The following is a 20,314-nucleotide window of genomic DNA, read 5'->3' as shown; positions in this document are numbered from 1 at the left end:
CATCTTTCAAAAATTATGCCCACCATTCCTGAAATGCAACTGATGAATGGAATTATTATTATCAAATACAGTTTTACTAAAGATAAGGAATTTTTTTCAAGTGGTCATGGTTATAGAGTTTGGAATGAAATTAGGGTGAGATGAATAGTGTTACCAAACTTACTGTTAGAGTTAATACTACTCATGTTTTAATTGCCTGCAAAGATGTCAGTAAATCTACTTCACAGGATATCTTTCAGTCTAACAAATATATGTAGAAAAACTTCAAGCTCAAAACATATACTGTGAGGAGGAATATACTTATTGAACAATATTTTTTAAAATTTGGTGTTCAGTGCCCTTGGGCCATATTTGATTTAGTTGAAATGATATAGCTGCATGTTTGCATGTCCCTTTGTTTTCCTCACCCAGACAATTTAGTCATAAAATTTTTTATCTCTAACCCAGATAAAGGGACGAGAACAACAACAGTAAGTGGGTTTCTGTAGCACACACGTCCCAAACCACACACCATTATCCTGCACTGGTGCACTAGCATTACCCACGACTACTGTATTGCCGAAAACCAGAACCAAGGGGTTATTTTATGGACATCTTCTTATACATAATGCTAATTGGCTAACATTCTCTCAAAACTTCTCTACTTTGATTTGAAGGAAATATTTGTTATGTACAAACAGGCATTTTATTTCAAAATGAACCAAAAATTGGTACTAACAAACACATGGAACAGTAAAGATTTTCTAGCAATAATAAAATTTTATAACAATAATTTAAAATATATTTATATATTTATGTAAATATATTTATATATTTAAATATATAGTATATAAAATTTGTATATTTATAATAAATATTTTATCTACATAAATTAAAAATTCACACAGAATATGTTAAATTACCAAAGCTATAAGGCTATAAAGACATTTGAAGTATTTTAAATAATCCTTTTAAATTTACAGGACAGCACTGAAAAAACAAAACTGAATAAATCAAACAGGCACATTTATTTTTTTCCTGTTTGTAGTTTGAGAAGCAAGAACATGAGAAATATCCATATTATTATGGATCTAATGCTCTGATTCTATTTTCTCTCATTTGAACATCACTCACCATTTTTGGCGATGATAACTGAAAGGTACTCTTTATAAAAGGAACTCAGATAGAGCAGCAGGCTTGGCGTCCGTGTTGTGCGGAAGCTAAACTTGATCGTTTCCCTGCTCAGCCTGGTGTCACCATGAAACGAAGCCGCGTGGGAGCTGGAATTCTTACTTAAGGAGTAATTTTCTTGAAAATTGTAAATCACGGATGAGCCAGATCCAAAATAGGCAGAAATCTCTGAAATTATAAGCACATTTTATGTTAAAAAAATTGAAGACCAAGGATTGTTCAGTGGTCTCAGTTATGATACTTTTTAAATTTAAAAAATAACTATCCAAATTTTAAAAAATCATTTTACTTACATAAATGATTTTAATACTTATGATTTACTCATTTAGGATTAGTATTTATTAATTTAGGATTAATATCCTAAATTCATACACACACATACATACACCCAAATATAGTTATATAAAAATGAAGAGGATGGTGGAAAGGGCAACTAGTTTGGGATTCCCGAACTCTTCCCTTCCTCACTATACAGGGCGGTGGTTGAATGCGAGCTGCAGGTGCTGCACAAGGATGCACATCTCCACTCAGTGCTTTAGGCGTTTTGTCTGTTTGTTTTATTTTTACTATCTATAGTATTCGTTTTAAATCCTATATACTATGTGGGTACAGAATAACATTTCTGGTTACACTTTGCAAGATGACCTGAAAATCATTTAGATTCAGAAAATGAAGACATGCTCTTGTAAAGACACGGTCTTAGTTCTAACTTTAAACAGGAGAATTATAGAAAGGCAGAAGCAGTGGTTGATTACCCAAGGTTGATTTTAAACGATAAGTTATTTCTGATAGAAAGTAGATGATTTGAAGAGTTCATTTTGGCCAACTTTCCTTTAAACAATCCCTTTGTTTTCATTGCAAAGCAGGGATCACTTCAGTTTAAGGCCAATTTTCGTTAGTTTCCTTCAGGTAAAGGTTCAGTAGTCCAGAAACACTTAAGTAAAGCAACTGAATTAAATTGGATGACAATTTTCTATGAGGAACTATGAAGGTGTAGCAAATGTTTGTCTATTCACAGAAATCTGTTCAGAACACTAAGTGCTACACTCAGCTTTTCCCTTCTTCCATGACGTGGATCAGTGAACAAGACCAGCTGAAAAACGGTCCACTGTTTCACTTCACCAACAGAAAGTCGGTATTTCACAGAACAAGATGCCTGAGTATCTCTATTTTGACACACATCGATACTCAATGGAAAAGTTATTTCTAGTCCTGTTTGCTGAATAATATTTGTTGGCTCAAACAACAAGGCTTCCCAAATGTCTTTGCATGGCTGGCCATCTTCAAAAATAACAATGCTTGTAATGATTTTAAAAATCACAACTGCCCCCATGGGACTGGCTGTTGACACCTGTATTATTTAAGAGCATTAACAGTAGATAGAAAAGAGCAGATGGAGCGGCTGACACTTTATACCACTAGAGGCGACTGTTAGAAGGTTTATCATTAAAAGACACTGAGGCAAATATTTAAGTAATGAAATGTCATGGGCATAAAATAGGCAATTTTCCCCTCCCCCAAAAATGTTCAGGAATGGAAATATTCTTGTTTTAAATAGCTACAGAAAAGAATTGCTGGAGGCTTTATTCACGTTGGGTCGGCCTTGCTGTTGGGGGGACCCGAGTCACACTCACCGTCTGAGCAGAAGGGCCCCGCGTAGGCAGAGGAGGTGCAGTCACAGGAGAACCCGCTGGGCTTCTCCCTGCACGTGCCCCCGTGGTGGCACAGCCTCCCGTAGCTGCTGCAGTGTCCTCCGCAGCCCGGCTCCACCCCCGGGGTCACCCTGGCTCTTTCTTCCAGGTCCAGGGCCTCTCCGTTCAGCTGCAGGGACCGAATGCAACCCAGGAAGCCCCTCTGTCGGGTGGCTGTTCCACCTACAAGGAAAATACTGCGCATGCGAACATGTTCTGAGGTGTTTTGTTCAGGATTTTAAGACCAAGCAAGACTGAGGCCTCACAGAGGCCAAAATTGTGGCCTTCACAGAGAATGGCCGGAGTCAGAAGGGTCCATGATTTGCTACAAAATACTATTAAAAGAATTCATAAAGATAAAATTCATTGATTCATTATTTTCCCCAAAGGTTGAATTTGTTACAGATTTGTTTTCTAAAAGAGTTTTATAAAACTTTAAATTGGAGACTTTAAAAATCAGTCTGTTTTATTCTAAAGAACAAATTAAAGGCTCTATTTCACTTTCATTCAAAATAACAGTGATATGTATTGATATTCTTATGTAGAAACTAATTTTTTCTTGCAATTTTTAATAAGCATATATTTGTGGGTGGAGGAGGGCATGGCAACCTACTCCAGTATTCTTGCCTGGAGAATCCCATGGACAGAGGAGCCTAGTGCACTCCCCCGGGGTCACATGGGGTCACAAAGACTTGGGTCACTGAAGCTTCTTAGCACGCACGAAGGCACTGCACACGTGGTCGTCCTTCATATTGAAACCTGATCCTGATGTGGGACAGCTTTCATTAGAGAGAATTATGAAGGAATCCTTGAGTTCTTCTAACTTGATTGTGCATTAATGTGATCTTTTGGTCATTATCCTTTCTTCAAAACACGCAGCATCAGATTGAGCGCCAGAGTATCTGCTTTTGTTAGGTGTATTTCCCAGTGAATTTTTTTCAAGTGTTGGACCAGTGCTTATTGTTTTGGAAAGATTCTCAACAATATTGGGGAAGTGGATTAATGGAGACACAGAGTGATGTGACATTTACTGAATGATAGATAACAACATGCACTTAGCAAGCTGCTCTTGAAGAGGTTTTAGGAATTTGGGCAGAATCACACCCTAAGGCAGCGGAGGAGGAAATGGCAATCCACTCTGGTATTCTCTCCAGGGACAGAGGAGCCTAGTGGGCTATAGCACCTGGGATCGCAAAGAGCTGGACACAACTGAGTGGCTAACACACACACATCCTAAGACAGAGGTGCTCATACGTCAGGAATATGAGTATCTCATCGAAAGGCTTCTTAAAAATACAGGCTTAGGCTTCCCCAAAAATACTGATTGTGGTGGGCCAGACATACGGCTGTGAATCAGACTGAGACAGTCACCTGGCTCCCATATATAAAGCATCGTCTTGATGGGAATGAAACCTCTGAGTGCACTTGGACATACATCGGAGCCCAGGAATTTCAATAAACAACAGCTCGGAACTTGAAATAGGAAAATAGCGTCCTAATCTAAATAATCTGGGTGATTCGCCCAGAAACAGTCAGATGTTCTTGGAACCTCTGAAAAGGAGCTTCCTCTTGTGAACAGATGATGCTGTCTCACCACCAGCACTGCATACCTGCTCTGTCCCTGTTCTGTCTCCCTAAAACCGGCTCATTCGCTCCTCCCTCACTTCATCTAGCGAGCTCCCAATCCGGCCTCATTTACATAAGGCCTCCTTATTCTCAGAGATTAAACAGGTGGGTTTTTTTTTAAATTTTAGAACCAGAAATTTTCCAGAAAGAACCGACAAAAATATGCCTTTGTCATCATCCAGCAAGCTTTACGTTTGAACAATTTACTTTGTATACTACCAGGGTCTCTCCATCAAAATACACATTCAGTTAGGGCTATTGCAATCACACTGAAACCCCAGCACACAGACCAGCACCTGACACCTAATTTGTTGTTGTTCAGTCAACTCTCTGCGACCTCATGGACTGCAGCATGCCAGCTCCCTTGTCCTTCACTAGCTCACACATAATAGCATGGCAGTAACCATTTATAACTACAGCTAAATGAACGTTAGTCATAACTAAGTATTAATACTCAATTAATTTACTGTTAATAATCAACACACTTATTCACTAAACCAATTGTAGTAGCAGCGGGGAGCACGGTGTTTCAAAAGTTGGAGAGAGGTACATTTCCTCACAGGGATGTTTGGGTCCCTGGGACTGAGAACACTGATAAAACTCAATGAGTACTTCTGAATAAACTGATTCTATGTTTTTGGATAATGACAGTTCCAGGTTCCTGGGCAAGGCAGGGACGAGGTGGCGTTATCCCAGAGTTTCAGAATCGCTGTCACCCTTCCTGAGCTCCTCCTGCGCCTCCTCAGTCTTCTGCCATCCCTGGTGTCTCTCTGTATCCCTCATCTTCGGGACATCTTTTCCTTCCACATCCAGCCTGCTGCTATCTTGACTCAGTAAGAATGTCTAGGGCTCAGTCAAGGGACAGAGATTCTTGGGGCATCCTTGCTGGAGTTCTCTTTCCTGGGTAAGGAGGGCGGCCGGCAGCCTTGGTTCTAGCTCCGGCCCAGGCACTCTGTGGAGGAGGGCCAGATGCTATGAAGTCTGCATTAGAGGTGTGTATTCCTGGTGTATTTCACTGCTTCATGTTACAGTATTTTAAGTCACGGTGTAGAGTTTATGGTACCCAGCACCACTAAATCACAGTCTGTTATGCATTTGTCACTCTGAAATATCCACAGGCTCTCTGATTTAGGGGTTTATCTCAGTCTGCCAGTGACATAATAATAACTAAATAACCTGGAGTCCAACAACTGAAGACATCCATTTTCATCGGCTCCAACTCATTCATTCTTGTTTGTTTTCTGCTGCTTTGTTGCAGATGAGAAACTAGAGGCACAGATAAGTTCAGGGACTAGCCTGTGGGCATAGCTGAGAAATTTTAGAATAAACACGTTTAGTCAGAGGCAGAGTTAAGACAAAAACCTACAGTTGGGGATGCCTCCTTCCTCTCCACACCAAAACTCGGTCAAAATAGAAGAGTTCCATTTTCTTCTCCTCAGATCACTTTCAATTTCAATGGCATTTCAGTCCTGCTAGCATTATTTAGCAGCTCTTTTCTGGACACTGTCTGACACTGGAGGTACAGAGTTACATACAGTGGGTCTTGGTCTCACAGATCTCACGGTCTAGTAATGGGTTTAGGAAGGGAAACATGAGCATAGAAAGAGGTAGAAAGAGATACCAAGTGCAGAGGATGGGGATATTCACAGGTAGAAATATATGCATATACATGTGAAATGCATGCTTAAACAGCACTTGTAATAGTGAGAAGAAAATCAACACAGTTTGTAAATAAGATTTCCTGATTCTGTACTTTTAAAGTGTTTCGTGTGTGTGTCTGCTCAGACACTCAGTCATGTCTGACTCTTTGCGATCCCATGGACGGAAGCCCACCAGGCTCCTCTGTCCATGGGATTTCCCAGGCATGTAGTGGGCTGCCATTTCCTTCTCCAGGAGATCTTCCTGACCCAGGGATCAAACCTGTGTCTCCTGTATTGGCAGGCAATTCTTTACCACTAAGCCACCTGGGAAGCTCTTTTAAAGAGCTAATGTTTGCCTAATTAAATGGCTTTAAACTACATTTTAAAATTACCAAGAAAATGTGGTGTCCAATTAAATAAACATTTGCAGCACATGGGTATTAAAGATTTTTACTCTACCATTAGGCTTCAAGTTACTAACCTTTCATTGTAAGATGTAGCTGTTTAGGAAAACATGGTTCATGTAAATAGGGTTGGGCTTGAAAGCTTAATTAGACATTCCAAAGACTTCTCCAGGTTAGAGGATGTCCAATTAAAATGAGTTGCAGTTTGATTAATTGATTCTGGATGTTTCTGCTGAGTTATTATGTTTGGAACCTTCTTCCAATTAATTTTCCATCAATTTACCTGCCATACTGTATCAGATATAATGGATTCTGGAACTTCACATACACAGGGTATTTTGTGAAACAAACACCCAACCTTCCTATGTGGATGAATACAACCGAATCTGTTCACTTACACACAGTATTGGGATATTGCACCTAAACAAGTGTGCTAGGTGCTGAGTGGAGACTGAGCCCAATCCTTTTATCACGTTCCATGCTCTCAGGAAGTTAGACTAAGTGACAGATGCTATTGTCACAGAGTCCAAGCTGGCTCTTTCCTATGCCAATTTCCCACTACTTCTGTGGCAGGAAGACCTTTAATTTTTTAATGGCAAATTATTTATGTGCTGTGCTCTAATATACCTGAGGATTAACTGGGAACTGTGCAATCCATCCAGGGGCCTTAGAAAAACAAAGAAAACAAGATCCCTCAAAATCCAAAGTTGCAGAGGCTTGTCAGGCAGAGGACAGGGGCTCTCTCTGAGCAGGGCACTCTGCAGAGAATGGCAGGGAGGTCCTGGGCACGGGCCTTCAACGGGGGCAGGGAAGTGACTGGGCATGTGGGCGGGGCCGGGACCAGGTCAGGGGACTGTGCTCTGTACACCACGCAGTAGATCTTCCCAGCCATCCCCGAGGTCCAGGGGAAGACGCAGCCTTGCAGCAACAACAGCATCAGTTCGTGTTAGTGCTGAGGCTGGACGCACAGCTATAGTTTTGCCGTGGAACATTCCTTACTGAACAAAGCCCTGCAAGGCTGGGAAGAGCAGGACTGTCCTCCCTCAAGTTCAAAGAGCTGTGACGGCTGAAAGAGGTGGGTGGTGTAAGAAAGCATGCCAAAGGCAGAAAAGTCAGTCACTTTTCCCTGAACCAGAGCCAGTGATGAGCACGGGTCCTGGTGGCAGCAGCAACAGGGAAAAATGGGTCTACTCAGAGTTAAGGCCACAGTGCTGAATAGCTTGACCATCCTAAGGCCTGTTTTTCAAAGAAATGAAACTTGGTGCTGTTCATCATATTCTCTGATCTCAAGAGATCCCATTTGAATTCTGATTTTAGTCAACAGTCACTCAAGATTTGTCACTGGACAAGGAAAAGTCCACTGGGAGCTTCTCTGGCTAATCATGAAAATGACATCTCAAAGAGAGAAGAAAATATTTGAAATGATATGATTATATTACAGAGCAACACAACTTTTATTGCACTGAACTTTGGTAATGAGGGAATGTATTTATGACTACAAAGGAAAATTAGCCTGTAATAAAAATTCAAACATCAAGTTGTTTGGCATTCTCTTCCTGTAGCTATATTTTAGCCTATCAAAAACAAACAGAAAGCAAAGAAATCTAGAATGTATTATAATTAAGAACTTCTGCTCATCAAAAGACATCAGCAATGTGAAAATGCAAACCATAAAGGAAAATATCTATAATAAATGAATCTGTAAAGGACTCATCCACTATATATACAAAGAACTTCTAAATTTTTTTTAAAAAGAAGACAACCCTGTATAAAATGGGCAACAGATCTGAACAGCCACTTCAAAAAGGATGATATCCAAATGGCCAACAGAGATTTGGCAGTGTCTCCTAATGCTTGACATATGCTTATTCCTATGACCCAGTACGTAGAAGGCAATGGCCCAGTAATTCCACCCTAGGTACACAACCAACAGGTATACAAGCATATGTTCACCAAAAGACCAGCACAGGGCTTTGTATTTGTAATATGCAACTTTAAAAGTATGCAAACATCCATCCGCAGTAAATAAATATATCTTTGTTCTGGTACTGTCCTGGTACTTCCCTGTGGCTCAGCTGGTAAAGACTCTGCCTGCAATGCGAGAGACCTGGGTTCGATCCCTGGGTTGGGAAGATCCCCTGGAGAAGGGACCGGCTACCCACTCCAGTATTCTTGGGCTTCCCTTGTGGCTCAGCTGATAAAGAATCCACCTGCAATGCAGGAGGCCTGGGTTCAATCCCTGGGTTGGGAAGATCCCCTGGGGAAGGGAAAGGCTACCCCCTCCAGTATTCTGGCCTGGAGAGTTCCATGGATTGTAAAGTCCATGGGGTTGCAAACAGTCAGACAGGACTTTCACTTTCACTTTTCTGGTACTGTGAGTGTCCCCAAAGCTCCCCAGGCAATATGAATGTGTGACTAGGTTGAAAACCAGCCTTCAGAGCTTCAAGATGTTAGAGTTCAGCATTAACCTTTGTGTATGGTATTTAGAAACTGTTTGCTCAAGATAATAAATATTTGTAGATTTGCTGCAATTCAAATGCAATGCAAATGATTTCTGAGTCTATGTCAGGAGTCCTTACTTCTCCTTCGGGTCCTAGTCCCAAAGTATTGAAATGAAGTTTGCCCCATTTAGAAACCTTCCAGTGAAAGAATTCAGGCTGCAAACAAAAATTGCAGAGCTGGTTGAATGAAAATCAATTCAAGGCTAATTTAAGACGCTTCTAAGAAAAATGCTGAGTTTACAAACCAAAATAGAAAATGACCACTGTCACATTTCAGCTTAAAAAAAATGATTGATTCTTTTCTCTGCATCATTTCCGTGGCTAGAGAATGGCTGTGGGTGTGTAATCACAGCAGCGACTCTCAACATTGAGTCTCCCATGTCTACAAGGTCAAGGGCATATGTTTAATCCACCAATCAGCATTGAGTTGCTAAACTTATACTTTAAGATAGCGAATAGCATCTCTGAATAGGACTATTTAACTAAGACATGTCATGAATCACACACAAACAAAAAAGGACAGAGGGAAAGAACGTGAAAAGGTTGGTAAAGACCTAGCGCCATAATTTAGAACAAGATTGGAGAAAGATGGGCTACAGATAGAAGGGGAATCGTCATTTTTACACTAAAAAGCAATGTGATGGCTGAGATTTTCTGGGGGGAGGGAAGATGTTCTAGTGCTTCTCATCTGACCATCACATCAATGTTAACTTTTTCATACAAAGATTTCCATTCATGATTTCATTACTCCTTCACTAATCTAAACTGCATGCCATCCTACAGTTTAGATTAGTTGAAGATAGTTATGCTAATATCAGGAGCTACACCGATTGTTCAAGTTCTTGTTTTTTATAATTCTGTGGTATAGTTCAATCTCTGAAACTATATACCACTTCCTTATGCCTATTTCAACTGCCATGTATAATTGTTGCTCAGCTGAATCACATTTTCAGTCATGCTTTCTATTTAGTTTTACTGATTTTGCTCAGAAATAAAAAGATTTTGCTCAGAAGCATTACTCTTGCCTCAGAGTCTCACTATGAGATGTGAACACACTTTATTATTGGTCCTTAGAGGACAGAGTGAAGCAAGCGATGGAGAAAATACACCGGTTTCCTTCATGTTATCCTATTGCAGTGCTCACTTCTGAGAGGCTGCCAAAACCTCTCATCTCAAAAAAAGGTAACATAAATCAACATAGACCTGGCTATGGTAGCACAGGCAGCCGGAGAAGATAATTTAAATCAAGATTAACATATATTCAAATATCTGCGATGTTTTACTTGTAGGGAAAAGTGTTGAAGAGAGTATCTCAAACAAGCACATTTCTACACTGTTGAAAGTTCTACTGTTTCGCATTTGTAGTCCTGCAAAATAACTTGACTTGGTATTTGAAATATTCCACAAGGGGTTTACTGTTTTGTGCTCTGGTGCCGCTGCTGCTAAGTCGCTTCAGTCGTGTCCGACTCCGTGCGACCCCATAGATGGCAGCTCACCAGCCTTCTTCATCCCTGGCATTCTCCAGGCAAGAACACTGGAGTGGGTTGCCATTTCCTTCTCCAATGCATGAAAATAAAAAGTGAAAGCAAAGTCGCTCAATTGTGTCTGACTCTTAGCAACCCCATGGACTGCAGCCCACCAGACTTCTCCGTCCATGGGATTTTCCAGGCAAGGGTACTGGAGTGGGTTGCCATTGCCTTCTCTGGTTTTGTGCTCTATTTGGTCATAAACAAGAAGGTGAATTTTTTTTTATAAAAACTACTGAATGCTGTGGTAATAACATAATCTAACTTCGACCAACTGATATACTAACCTTGGCCTTTCAGCTTTGCCATATTTATAAAAACTGTGCCTCCACATAATTTAAAATATCATCATCATCACCATCATCAGTGTCTCAATTTAAACATTTTTATTAGGAGAAAAAGTGATGCTGGAAACTATAGGCTTACTCTTTTCGATTACACTTATCTCATTTATTTGTCCTGATCCCCAAATACAAATGATAGTCGTTATACACCCTTGAAAATACTGATTTGTCATAATTATTTTTAATATGGATGGGTGAACTACAAATTAAACTCTTGAACCTGTAAGTAAGGGAAATGAAATTGCCCTTTAAGATTTTAGCCAGAAAATCAATTATATTGGATTAAAGCAGAGATTCCCAGTCACCCAAGGAGTCAAGGCTCTGAGAGTTGACTTAACTCCAACAATGTGAAGGCATTAATATGTGGGGAAGCAGTTTCTAAGAGAAGATCCCTCTGCATCCGTCATGTGCTGGCAAAGAGCACGTGAACAAAGCAGTCCGACTTCCCGGTGACAGTGATGGTGGGTGGGTGGAACCTCACTGGGGAGGCGGGCTATTTTCTCTGGACTATGAAGAATACCCAGGGGTCTTTTCCAGGCCGGCAAGACTGTGGTTTGGACTGCATATGTGGGGCCAGGGAACAGCTTTAATCCTGGTGCAAGTTAGGATAAAGGAAGAAGACAAGATAAGCTAACTTCAGGTGAAATTAAAGACTGAGAAATGATGTGAGTAATGCAGAGAACTTGCCAAAGGATATTAGCAGGAGTAAATGGAAAACACTAGCAGCAATAAGGAACTCGTTAGTAAGTGGTATACACCTCCATTTAAGACATATCCCAACTCTCTTTACTGCCATCTCCCCTATGGCCCATGTTGCCATGATCTCTCTTGGAGACTAAAGCCATGGCCTGCTTCTACCTTTTTCCTAGTAAGAGAGAAGGTAGAAAACAGAAATTAGACCATTCTACTCATCTGAGCCTTTAGAATAAAATCCAAAGTCCAGACCATGGCCTTACAATATATAACTCGACCTCGCTTTGCACCATCCTCTCCTCCCACACAAATTCCGTCCTCAGACACAATGACTTACTCTTTAATTCCCTAAGTTCATCCCCACTGCCTGGAATTCTCTTCCTTTGGATGTTCACAGGGATCCCGTTCTTACTTCTGCTGGCCTCTGTTCCAATGTAAGGTCCTCAGAGAGGGCTTCCATGAATACCCCACTTGAAATAGAAGTCTACAAACAAAACTGCCTGATGTCTTATTCTACTTTTACTTTCTGTATTTATCGTTATCTGAAATTTTACATATATGTGTGTATGCAAGCTTGTGTGTGTATATATACATTGTTTTATATACATACATATATATATATGGAATGCAAGGTCAAGTGGGTCTTAGGAAGCATCACTACGAACAAATCTAGTGGAGGTGATGTAATTCCAGTTGAGCTATTTCAAATCTTAAAAGATGATGCTGTGAAAGTGCTGCACTCAATATGCCAGCAAAGTTGGAAAACTCAGCAGTGGCCACAGGACTGGAAAAGGTCAGTTTTCATTCCAATCCCAAAGAAAGACAATGCCAAAGAATGCTCAAACTACCACTCAATTGCACTCATCTCAAACACTAGCAAAGTCATTCTAGTTACTTGGAGAATTCAGAATTCTCCAAGACAGACTTCCACAGTATGTGAACTGTGAACTTTCAGATGTTCAAGCTGGATAAAAAAAAAGGCAGAGGAACCAGAGATTAAATTGCCAACATCCGCTGGATCATCAAAAGAGTTCCAGAAAAACATCTCCTTCTGCTTTGTTGACTATGCCAAAGCCTTTGATTGCGTGGATCACAAACTGTGGAAAATTCTGAAAGACAGTGGAGTACCAGACCATCTCAACTGCTTCTTGAGAAATCTATATGCAAGTCAGGAAGCAACAGTGAGAACTGGACATGGAACGACAGACTGGTTCCAAATCGGGAAAGGAGTACATCAAGGCTGTATATTGTCACCCTGCTTATTTAACTTATAAGGAGAGTACATGAGAAATGTTGGACTGGATGAAGCACAGGCTGGAATCAAGATTGGCAGGAGAAATATCAATAACCTCAGATACGCAGATGACACCACACTTATGGCAGAAAGTGAAGAAGAACTAAAGAGGCCCTAGATCAAAATAAAAGAGGAAAGTGAAAAAGTTGGCTTAAAGCTCAACATTCAGAAAGTTAAGGTCATGGCATCTGGTCCCATCACTTCATGGCAAACAGATGGGGAAACAATGGAAACTGTGACAGACTTTATCATTTGGGGCTCCAAAATCACTGCAGATGGTGATTGCAGTCATGAAATGAAAAGATGCTTGCTCCTTGGAGGGAAAGCTATGACCAACTTAGACAACATACTAAAAAGCAGAGACATTACTTTGCCAACAAAGGTCCGTCTAGTCAAAGCAATGGTTTTTCCAGTAGTCATGTAAGGATGTGAGATTTGGACTATAAAGAAAGCTGAGCTCTGAAGAATTGATGCTTTTGAACTGTAGTGTTGAAGAAGATTCTTAAGAGTCCCTTGGACTGTAAGGAGATCCAACCAGTCCATCCTAAAGGAAATCAATCCTGAATATTCATTGGAAGGACTGATGTTGAAGCTGAAACTCCAATATTTTGGCCACCTGATAGGAAGCACTGACTCTGGAAAAACCCTGATGCTGGAAAAGATTGAAGGCGGGCAGAGAAAGGGACGACAGAGGATGAGATGGTTGGAGGGCCTCACCAACTCAATGGACATGAGTTTGAGTAAGCTCCAGGAGTTGGTGATGGACAGGGAGACCTGGTGTGCTGCAGTCCATGGAGTCACAAAGAGTCAGACATGACTGAGCAACTAAACTGAACTGATATTTATACATGTGTTTTTTTGTTTTGTCTTATTTGTCTTTATTTTGTTTTTTATTCTTTTTTGGCTGCCTCTTGCCTTTTCCCCTGAAATATACTCTCAGGAAGGCAGAGAAATACCTTTTGTCTTAATGAGTGCTACATCAAAATAGCTGTGATTATTACTAGCTTTTTTGGTACTAGTTTTCACCCATTTTATGCTAATTCAGTATAACTGTTTAATTATAATTTAAATTCCACTGAATCTTCCCAAAGGAGAAAGGTATTTTCATCTAGAAATAAAAAACATGCTGATTTAACAGTAATGTTGTAAATTGACAAATTCTGACGTTACCTTGTATGTATTATTCTATTAACTTGGTTGGGGTCCTTTCCTAAGAGTTGTTCAGTCTTATAGTAGAGGTGAAGATAAAAATAGACACTTCTATGGCCTCATGACAATCAATGATGCATCTCTACCTAAGGCTGCAAGACTTTCTTTCAACATGAGTCCATTTTTTAATATACTCACATTAACCACTTCTATTTACTCAGTTATCTATGAGTAGGAAAGAGGAGACTATATAAAGAGATTTTTCTCAATAGACGTAACTTTTTCCAAAGATCTTTCTTTCTGCTTTTCCTTTTAATTTTCAATGATTTTGAAAATACATTAAAGATTTCAATTTCTAAAACTTTCTAATAACACAATCATGCTTGAATTTAACATATGGGAATGTAAAAATCCTAACCAATATTCCCCATAAAGATAAAATCTCTTAGATCCTTATTAAAATTATAACACATGACTGATGGCAAAAGATTCAAGTCTGCCCTAATATATCATTCTATATCATAAGAGTATTTCTATCCATTACAACTACCTGAAAACAAATTAAGGCCAGGGTTCCTATCAGACACAATACACAGTGACTCCATTTCTAGGAAGTTAAAATTCATACCAAGAATGAAAGGTCATGCCCAGGCAAACCACAGCAGACTTCACTGAAAAATTCGAGGACTGTTTCAGCTTTCTCAATTTCTAAGAACAGGAAGGCTATTTGCTAGATCCTGACATTTTAAATTGCCATACCTTTTGCTGTGACCATCTCTTATTGTTTGTAACTCAAGAAATATCTGTGTCAATTTCCTGACTGAGCTCCTAGCATGTTATTAAAAGAAAAGTTATGTATTTCCTCTCATGTTTTATTATTTCCATACCCTTTTTTTTTTTAATTTTAAAATCTTTAATTCTTACATGCATAGAAATCAGCTTCATCCTTCCCAGTGACAGAGCTTAAAACAAGGCCATTAAACAAGAGAAGATGTAATGGGGATCTGATGAGAATTTTGCTCTAAAACATAACTCTTACAAAGGCTTGAAACAGTTTCTCATAATTTACAATTTATCCTGAGTGACAGTGTTGCTGTGTCCTCATTTACACTAAAATATGTGAAAAGTGATCAAGTAAGAGATAATTCCTTGAACTTCATGGTCAATAAGTCCTGTAACTACCAAAGATGTAAAACAAACACACCCAGAAGGATTCTCCTATCAAGTCTATAAATACCAAGTGAATGTAATTTGAAAATAAAGGAACAACATTTGGATATAAATGTAAAGTAGGCGATCAGAAGGCATCAGAAAAATTCGGAAAATAACGGACACCAGGAGAACTGGTATAACTCGTCAAACCATGGATGCTACAACAGTTCGCTCATGCTAGTTTTTTTTTTTTTCCCCTGCCATTGTCTTGTTTTTGGCAGGGATCACTGGTTGGCATCAGCTGGATTTACAAGGAGGGTTCTTTGACTTCCTGGGGAACAAAGGTAAACAAGTCCAATATCATACTAAAGACACCAACATTTAAAAAAAAATTGAAACAAGCCACATAATCTGGAAAATTAAGAATATTTACGTTAAATGTATATGGCACCCTATGTTAATTACATCTCAACAAAACTGGAAATGAAAAGAATGTGGGTTTAGGAATTAGTCAAACACAAATGTGAATTTCATTACTAGGTGGGTTTCTGAAGGCAAGAGATTTCAGCCTCCTGCACCTCAGTTACCTTGTCGGTAAAACTGGGATAATATCCATTGCACAGGTTGGTTATGAGGGAGTAGTAAAAACACCCAGTGCAGCCTGGAACACAGGTTCTCAATAAATGGTGTTTTGGGGGTGGTGTTATCATTATCTTATCAGTTCAGTTCAGTCCCTATGTCGTGTCCGACTCCTTGCAACCCCATGGACCGCATTGTTATCTACAGTTGGCATTATTTTCTTTCGGCCCATCTCTGCACTTACATCATGCAATTAAAGACAAACTGTCCAAAGCAGGGCTTACCCACGAAGAGCTGACTGTTGAGCTGCAGGAGGACATGCCCGTCTGCTGGGGCCGGCTGTGTCCTTGGTGAGAGCTGATCCACTCGAACTGAGGCCTCTTTTATGTTCCTCTCAACCCTAACATGGTGCCACTGGTTGTCGTTGAAGTGAGTGGGTGACTGCACCGAGATTTCAAAAGGCCCATTTCCCACATCAAATGAAAATGTCACAACTGCAGGAGCTGGAAGCATCAGACACGAAGATTATTCATGTTAGTCCCCGTGGTGGGGGTCTCAGTCTTCAATACCCTTGGGAAGAGCCCCATTGCATCAACAGTCACTAAACATGAAGATAATGGTTCGCATTCTATGGAGGAAACCAGGGATGGCGGTATAGAATGAACATGGAATGAGACAGTAAAATACGTTTGTATTTTGGGGGGAAAATGGATTCTAAGAAATTAATCACTGGAGTTAATTGTTCATATTGACAAAAACTAAAGCTATTTGTTTGTTTAGTCTCTCAGTCATTTCTGACTCTTTTGTGATGCCATGGATTATAGCCCACCTGGTTTCTCAGTCCATGGCATTTTCCAGGCAAGAATACTAGAGTGATTTGCCATTTACTCCTTTAGGGGATCTTTCCAACCTTGGGATTGAACCCATGTCTCTGCATCAAAGCTATTTAGCCAGGGGAAGAGAATTAAATAGCATCTGAAATTTTATGTAAAAATAATTTTGACAGTGATTCAGGGTTTATTTAATTTCAAAAGCATGCAATATACATTTGATATCAAAATATTAGCAGTCTAAGAGGATAGCAAAACAATATGGCTGGTTAATTTAATTAATTTTTAAACTGAGTATTTGGATTTTTTAAAATGTTTAATTTTTCTGAATTTAAAAGACATTTTAAGTTGGTTCTAGAGAATACTATAATTTCCCCAAATTATCACATTATTAAATAATTTTCTTGCAAAAAATGCTATCTTAATATCATATTTTTCTTCCCAAAGGACACAATGAAAAGATTTGGTTGATAATGCAGAAACACAGTACTTTAAAAATTAGTTACAGAATTTACTCATAAACCCCTATAATAGGAAATGGCTACCCACTCCAGTACTCTTGCCTGGAAAATCCCATGGACAGAGGAGCCTGGGGGGCTACAGTCCACGAGGTAACAAAGAGTTGGACATGACTGTACACACTCATTACTCCCAAACAGAATTCCACAGACGTCTAAGGAAAAGAGGACTTACAGCGTAGCTCTATCCGTATGAAATCGGTAATCCCCAGGTTCTCTAAAAACACCCCAGATGAAGCTGTTGTCTTGAAGAAGAAAGACACATCCGCACTCAGCTCTCCATGAAAAGTAGGAAAATGGAGGTAGGATGCCTCAGTATTGAAGGAAGCTGAATTCCAAAATAACTCTGTTTTATTTTTAACGAAAAAATAAAAAAGGAAACAAATTCATAAAATAAATGACATAACTACATTTTCTATTTTTTGCAGTTTTACTATTGCTCATTTATACAAAGTTGCTTTTTTTGGTCTGTTAATTATACAGTATGCAAAACATGAAAACATGATGAGAGATTTTACAAGGATTGGAATTCTGGGTTCCTTCCAACACAGGACAGGAATGATAACTACACTAAAGGTCTGAAAGTTATATTTCATATGAAGAAAAAAAACCCACAGCCTAAATGCCAAATGGTTATGGTAAGATCTGCCAAGCATTAATAGACAAGTTTTTTTTATAATTTGAAAGTTGAAACACCTACATTACTTTAAATAACAAAACTCTTCAGAAGCTCAAAATGTTTTTCGTTCTAACACTTCTAATTCATGTTTTACAGAACTACACCCTCAACAAACTGTTTTCATTAATGGACTTTGTGATTGTGATTGGCAGCAAAAATATTCTCACCTAATGATAGATCAAGACAGTACTTACTCTGTGCTATGCTGATAGTCTCACAGAGAAAATGTTCTTTTCATCCTAAATTATCTTTTACTCTGCTTGTTAGAGTGAGGAAAAAGGCTCTCAAAAATTTTTAAATGCTCAAAACAAGAAGGTGAAAGTGTTTCAAAACTGAAGTATATTAAGACATTTGCAAACAATTATGTGGACTATATAGTTAACTAAAATTTCTGTCATACAGAAATACAACTTCTTCACTTTCCCACTTTTTTTCTGGTTATCTACAAATTTTCTTTTGAAAAAAAATATTCTGGGCCTTACATAGCAGAAAATATGGGGAAAAAAATACACATGCAGTGGCATGAAGTGACAGGCGTGAAATCCAGCTGGATACACGTGGTTGATGAGAAGCATTACTGGAGCAATGAACTATGCAAGCTGTCGACACATCAAAAAGAGATCTACATCTTGAGTTTTAAGCAACTGCCTTCATATATACTCACAACACTGAATAAAATTCGACTAAATCACCGTCCTGGAAGAAAGACTTATTGATCCTCTGAAGTTAAAACAGAGGAATTTCAAAACAACGATTCATTATGCTAGCAGAGAACAGACACGGAGTTAGAGTTACAAGTCACAAACTTGACGTGGCTTCTATTTATTCCTTAAGACTGTCATTTCTTCTCTAAAAATTCTGGATCCAGACAAACGGTGCTTACTTTTATTGTATTTTTTCCATATTTCCTATGGACCTGATTCAAAAGTCAATCCCCAGCTCATATGTGGACAATTTTAGAGCTGAGTTTATTCAGTTGAAAATACACTCGAAGGGACTTTTTCCTCCCTACAGCCAAGGAAACTGTATATTTTCTGAGTATGTCAAACTTTGCCCTTATTTCCACTTTACAGCTATTTATATGCCTACACATTTTGCTTTCTAGAAAAGAAAGCAAGAAAATGCAAAATACGAAGCCAGGGGTAATAACACACTGGTGTTCTTAACAGTTCTTACCTCATCTATTTTTAGAAGGAATTAAATGCCTGTCTGCTGAGATGTATAAACATTAAAATAAAGCTGTAACTTTAAATTATGGAATATTATTAAATCTTGCTCATTTGGACTGATTACTAAGAGGAACACTCAGAATTACTTGAAGGTCTAAATTAGATAATATTACTATGAGAACAGAATATTCCGTTGGCTTCATTTTTAAATCACAACTAACCCAATAGAACATCATATAGAGGGCTTCAGGGAACTGGTTCAAACAGAGGAACAAATTCTTTGAATTGCTGCTATCTTTACAATGAATGCTTCTATAGTAGGGAAAACAATTTATTATCTTAGGTAGTTTAAGCACTCTCACACACCTCGCTTGTCTAGTTACCAAACCTTATTTTACAGACACACGTAGGTAAAAACCGAAGAACATTTAACTGAATTAAGAAATTGCTCCTAATCCACAACAATTATAAAGAAAGCCAAGACCAATATTTCTGTGATCAAATAATGTTATTGGCATTTGATAGCTCAGATCTTTACAGGCTGTGCCAAGAAGCACCCGGGAGGATGTGGGTTGCCTTGGAGAAAGAAGGGGCAGGAAAGAGGAGGCGGAGCAGAGCCCAGCAGGCACACCGCAGCAGAAGCAGCAGGTCTTTCCAAGAGAGGATTTCATGGCTGGGGTGGTTTAAAAATCCCTAAGCTATGCCTGCAGCAGACCTGAATACAAACGCCTACTATGTGGATGCTCTTTGTCATCCAAGCAAAACATCACTTGCAGCAACACAGATGGACCTAGAGATTGTCATACCAAGTGAATTAATTCAGACAAAGACAATTATCTATGATACTTACATGCGGAAGATGAAAATATGATACAAATGAATTTATTTGCAAAACATAATTGGACTCACAGACACAGAATACAAACTTATGGTTACCAAAGGGGAAAAGTGGAGGGCAGGGAGGATAAATTAGGAGTTTGGGATTGACATGTGTCTGTGTTAGCCACTCAGTCATGGCCAACTCTTTGTGACCCCATGGACTGTAGCCTGCCAGGCTCCACTGTCCATGGAATTCTCTAGGCAAGAGTACTGAAGTGGGTTGCCATTCCCTTCTTCAGGGGATCTTCCTGACCCAGGGATCAAAGCCGGGTTTCCTGCATTGCAGGTGGATTCTTTACCACCTGAGCTACTAGGGAAGAACTGACATATGCATATTACTATACATAAAACAGATAATCAACAAAGAGACCTGCTATATAGCACAGGGACCTCTACGCAGAATTCTGTAATCAACTATATGGGAAAGGAATCTGAAAAAAAAAACAGATATAAGTATATGTAAAACTGCA

The 20,314-nt window shown here is 39.3% G+C and overlaps 1 protein-coding gene across 2 annotated transcripts in view; it reads right to left on the bottom strand.

The window, feature by feature from the left end:
- CNTNAP4 (contactin associated protein like 4) overlaps positions 1-20,314 on the bottom strand; it is a 281,129-nt gene that overhangs the window by 23,070 nt on the left and 237,745 nt on the right. For both annotated transcript variants that reach the window (XM_005691816.3, XM_018061737.1), the window contains 4 exons: positions 17,293-17,463; positions 16,054-16,272; positions 2,805-3,044; positions 1,114-1,338 (listed from right to left, as the gene is read on the bottom strand). In XM_005691816.3, the coding sequence (XP_005691873.3) occupies positions 1,114-1,338; positions 2,805-3,044; positions 16,054-16,272; positions 17,293-17,463 (855 nt within the window). The remainder of the gene's footprint in view (positions 1-1,113; positions 1,339-2,804; positions 3,045-16,053; positions 16,273-17,292; positions 17,464-20,314) is intronic.

Source organism: Capra hircus, chromosome 18, assembly GCF_001704415.2.
Source record: "Capra hircus breed San Clemente chromosome 18, ASM170441v1, whole genome shotgun sequence".
Taxonomy (NCBI): domain Eukaryota; kingdom Metazoa; phylum Chordata; class Mammalia; order Artiodactyla; family Bovidae; genus Capra; species Capra hircus.
The sequence above is the reverse complement of the archived record's forward strand: the minus strand, read 5'-3'. Positions and strand labels throughout refer to the sequence as shown.